General features: G+C 28.3%; 1 protein-coding gene across 1 annotated transcript; it reads left to right on the forward strand.

Annotated features, from left to right (window-relative positions):
• The first annotated feature begins 1,073 nt into the window (after nucleotides 1–1,073).
• LOC108853031 (transcription factor MYB23) lies at nucleotides 1,074–3,138 on the forward strand. The gene is made up of 3 exons (XM_018626499.2): nucleotides 1,074–1,264; nucleotides 1,349–1,478; nucleotides 2,532–3,138. Exons 1-3 carry the CDS (start codon nucleotides 1,132–1,134, stop codon nucleotides 2,968–2,970), a joined length of 702 nt encoding a protein of 233 aa, XP_018482001.1. The 5' UTR covers nucleotides 1,074–1,131; the 3' UTR covers nucleotides 2,971–3,138.
• Nucleotides 3,139–5,015: the final 1,877 nt, after the last annotated feature.

Raw genomic sequence — 5,015 nt, forward strand, 5'->3', positions numbered from 1 at the left:
TCTGTTTTTTTTGATACTTTATTTATTTCGATGGTTTGAATCTTAAAAAAATAGAAAAGACAATTTTGAATTTTTTCAGAAAGTCTCCAGAACTCCAAATCTTTAGACTTCAGTCATGTGACTCATATCATAATTCAGATTATATCTACTCTATGCAACTTCAGCTCTTTGGATCTTCATATCAGAAGTCTCACAGTGTTCTGCGACGCGTAAGAAACATGTTAGTAGCAAGAAATCTAGTTAGAACAATGCTTGGTTGAGCCAATCCCCGTTTTCAATGGCTTACTCTAACCTTGTTGGAAATTCGGTTCACTTTCTGTCAACAAACTCTTTAAACTCTGTTTTTTTTAGCTTGTCTACTACAAAAAGTATTGAATCAACGTGAGATAAACTCTTCATCAGATCTTTTCTGTGCTCATCATTAATCAATTTATATGCAAATGACCGAGACCTAGCTGAAAACATGATATTCGTAGCTACTGACCACTGATTTCGAGAAACTATAATCTTTTTTACTTTGAGAAACTATACTTTATAATAATCTCAACGCTATATAATCATATATATATATGCTTTATAGTTTATAAATATATATGCTTTATAGTTTATAAAATGTAAACCACGCGTCTGTGGTCGGGTGGTAAAGGCGTTCCGTGGATCTCTAAGGGACCCGAATACGAATCTGCACCACACCAGATTTCCACAACGCGTGCTTACTTGGGTTTTCACATTTTTTCTCCGGAAAATGGTTTACCATTTTTTTTTAGTTTATAAATGTATATTTTAAAACGTACACCCGTTTAAATGGGGATTGACAATGCAGGGATTGACTGTACTATACAGATCTTTTTGTAAAGAGAACAGCATACAAACTTGTCCTTATGTATGCATGAATATATTTGACCAAAAAAATGTATGCATGAATACCTATACGCAAATACACATACATATATATATGTATAAACTTCACATGGAATATATATATATAGTAAGGCTCGCCTAAACATGCATCACTGAATCTCTCTCTCTCTCTCTCTCTCTCTCTCTCTCTCTCTCTCTCTCTCTCTCTCTCTCTCTCTCTCTCTCTCTCTCTCTCTCTCTCTCTCTCTCGGAATCAAGAACAGTAAAAAGATGAGAATGATAAGAGATGAAAAAGACCAGGAATACAAGAAAGGTTTATGGACAGTGGAAGAAGACAAGATCCTCATGGATTATGTCCGAACTCACGGCCAAGGCCATTGGAACCGCATCGCCAAGAAGACAGGTCCTTTTACTCTCTCTTGTTTTTGTACTCAGTAAGAAAAAAATAAGAATTCTAAAGATCGAGACGATCTGGATGATAATTTAGGGCTCAAGAGATGTGGGAAAAGCTGTAGATTAAGATGGATGAACTACTTAAGCCCTAGTGTAAACAGAGGAAATTTCACTGACCAAGAAGAAGATCTCATCATCAGACTCCACAAGCTCCTCGGCAACAGGTTCTTTTAAATTTCGCATGGTTTTAAAACAAAAAGGTTCACATATATGTTATATATATCTTTACATCCTTCTTTTCATACAATATCTATGTACGTGTTTGGCTGTTCGATCCTTAATCTACGTGAATCTCAGAATTCTTTAATTTTTTTCTTTGTTTAATAATTGTTTAGATCTACATCTACAAGCTATATTTAACATATATCTTCAAGATCATTTCCATTTTTATAGGTCGACTAGGTTACATTTTATAAATCGATTCTTTAGTTAAAAACTATTTATATACGAATTGGTTATTTCTTAAATGGATTCTTTGGCATTAAACTATTTATATTCGTCTTCAGTAAAAAAAGCTATTTATATATGTCCACAGTATAATGATTCTATTAGAAAATAGTCGAAAGAACTGATGATCGTAAATTTTAAATCAACGACCTTAGAACTATCTTTCGTTTTAGCCTATAAATAATTTATATACCTAGGTGTTTTTTTTTTAATTTATATACCTAGGTGTTTTAATCAAACATAAGTTTCTTCGAACATGCAATGACGAATAATTATACTCATTTATGTATCATCTGCATATATATTAATATATACACACACCTGCCATGCATAGCTTACACGCATGCTGAATTATAGGTCCGTCGTCCATATATAAGCATTAACTCGTACCTCTGTGTGAATGAAATTTTAAACGCCATGCATGCAAAATTATACGAGACAGTATGTTGTTGTTATAATTCATCTATGTGAAAAGTGAAAATTCAAACATCATTTGGTAAAAAATGGAAAATATGTGTTTCTATCGTCCGTTTCCCTTTTATAAAATATATTTTTAGAAAATGTCAATCTATCATTTTGTTTAATAAATAGTTATTTTATTTTCTCCGAACTACTATTCTAAGTATATATATATATATATAAATACACACACATTTATATGTATTAAATTTCATATGTCAACTAAATTATAATAGTTTCATTAAAAAATTTGCGTGTGAAGATGTTAACATTTTCTTCTTTTTCTAATAGTAAATGTTTATATGATTCAGATGGTCGTTGATTGCGAAAAGAGTACCGGGAAGAACAGACAACCAAGTAAAGAATTATTGGAACACTCATCTTAGCAAGAAACTCGGTCTTGGAGATCATTCATATGCTGCCAACCCGGCTTGCGGCACAGAGACTCCAGCGTCTTTGGTCACCGCAACAACCAAAACTTCTTCACCACCGTCTTTGGTCGTCACAACAACTACAACTTCTCCGTCTCATCAAGATGTTGGTGATGAAAAAGTTTCGACTTTAAGATCTGACAGTACGGACGAAAATTCAAAACTCAATACAAAATCCAAACCTGTCTACTCAATACAACCCGACGTCGAAGTTGCAGCTACCATTCCAAATCTGTTCGACACTTTTTGGGTTCTTGAAGACAACTTCGACCTTAGTTCACTCACAATGATGGATTTTGCAAATGGGTATTGCCTCTGAATATCGTTTATGAGGCTTCTAAGATATAATTATCGAAGATTAAATTAATCGAACAAGAATAAGAATATTTATGAATACAATTTATTTTCTATGCTTCTATAGTTTTTGTACTTCTTCTGTGAGAAGGATATGCATAAACAGATAATAAATAAATTAAAAAGATGATTTGGTTATTTCCCTAGTGTAACCAAATTAAATCATATTAATATAAATTTTATATACCAACTTTATAGATTTTTTTTAGCAAAATTTTTTTTTATAGATCTACATTGTCTACGTCATTCATTAGCCTTCATATAAGATTACTGTTATTGTTATTAGGGTTAAGAAAACTCTGAAATGAAGTGATAAGTTGACAGTTAGACCTTGTCGGCTCTATACTTGTTCTTTAACCAAAAAAAAAAAAGAATACTACATTTGGTTTTTCTCTTTCCAAATTTACAGGTTGTTTATGAAAAAGAACATTCCCTGGACAACTATATAATGGAAAATATATTTTAGTAAATCTTATTATATAAATATTATAAATTAATATAATAATTATTAATTTTAAAATATTCTTTTAGATTTATATTTTGTTACAATTATATATTTAAAATATCAAATATTTTGACGAACTATGTATGTTATTTTATTTCGATCTATTTCTTGTTAGATTATTTGATATTTTAGATGTATCAAAGATGTATATTTTAGAATGTGTATGCATTTTAGATGTAACTCTTTAAAATAACACTCTAAAATTCAAATTGACTAAAATTAGAGATAAACTTTGTTTCCAATAAAAAAACCAAAGACATATGATTTATATATAATATATATAAGTAAATTTAGAAATATGTAAATTTTATATACAAATATTAATTATTATTTATGATATAAATGAGTTGATATATCGTTTAATTTATAAAAATACTATCAAAATATGTGTATTAAACTCTAAAAATGATTAAGAGAAGAGAATTGAATATAATTTTGGGAAAATTGCCAATAGAGAACAAAAAAACAAGGGTGTTGTCCTTTTGGTATAAATCATTTTTTGTCCAATTTTTCTCTTTTTTATCCTTTGTATTTCTGAAAACTAATGAAATAAATAGTTTTGTGAATAAAAAATATATTTAAAATATAAAAATTAATAAAACACCCATATACACAAGTTGGTATTTTTTTCTATTCAAAAAGTTGATAAATAAAAAGTTGAAAATACGTTCTACTAAAGGTAGAATGTGTCCTCTACGAAAAATGGTATAGTAAAAAACGATTTCTAAAATAAACACGTTCATCTACTATTTTTAAAACGTACATTCTACTATTTACTAAATTTCTAAATAAGTAGAATGTGCATTCTACTAATCCTAAAGCTATCTACTTTTCGTCCGGATGCATCTTCTACTTTTATTCAGAATACTAAATTTCGCGGAATATGTTTTCTAAAATGTACTCTTACGTCTACTAAAAGTAGAAAGCGTGTTCTGGATTTTTGTCAATCTTCTAAACTTTTAGAAGACGCCTTCTACGGATAAGATTACCTGATTTTTGCGAAAGTTAATGAAAGTTTCAGTTAAGGAAATATTCTAAAAATCTCCTAAAAATATTCTAACTTCCTAAAACGTGTTATTTTCGATTTTACTTGTCAAATTTTTTTTAAAATGATTTTCCCTTGTCTTCTTCATTAATCTAGTTTTTCCATAGTTTTTCTTTTGATTTTTTTTTTCATAAACTCTTGTTCTAATGATACATATCTATACAACATGTGATGTTTTGAAATTATGTGTAATTTTTTGTAAAGTTTTATTTTTATAAAGTTTATAAATTTTATTTTTATTAAAAACATTTTTAAAAGTTTTAATTTTATTAAAAAGTTTGATAAAGTTAAAAAGGTTAAAAATTTTATTTAATTAATTTTTTATTAAAAATGTTTTAAACTTTTTATAAAAATAAAACTTTGTAAAGTGTTTTTAATAAGTTTATTTAACGTTTTTATTAAATTTTTTTGTAAATTATTTTTACTTTTACAAAGTTTATTTTTACTAAAAAAAATTTAA

The sequence above is a fragment of the Raphanus sativus genome, chromosome 4, assembly GCF_000801105.2.
Source record: "Raphanus sativus cultivar WK10039 chromosome 4, ASM80110v3, whole genome shotgun sequence".
NCBI classification, from domain to species: Eukaryota; Viridiplantae; Streptophyta; class Magnoliopsida; order Brassicales; family Brassicaceae; genus Raphanus; species Raphanus sativus.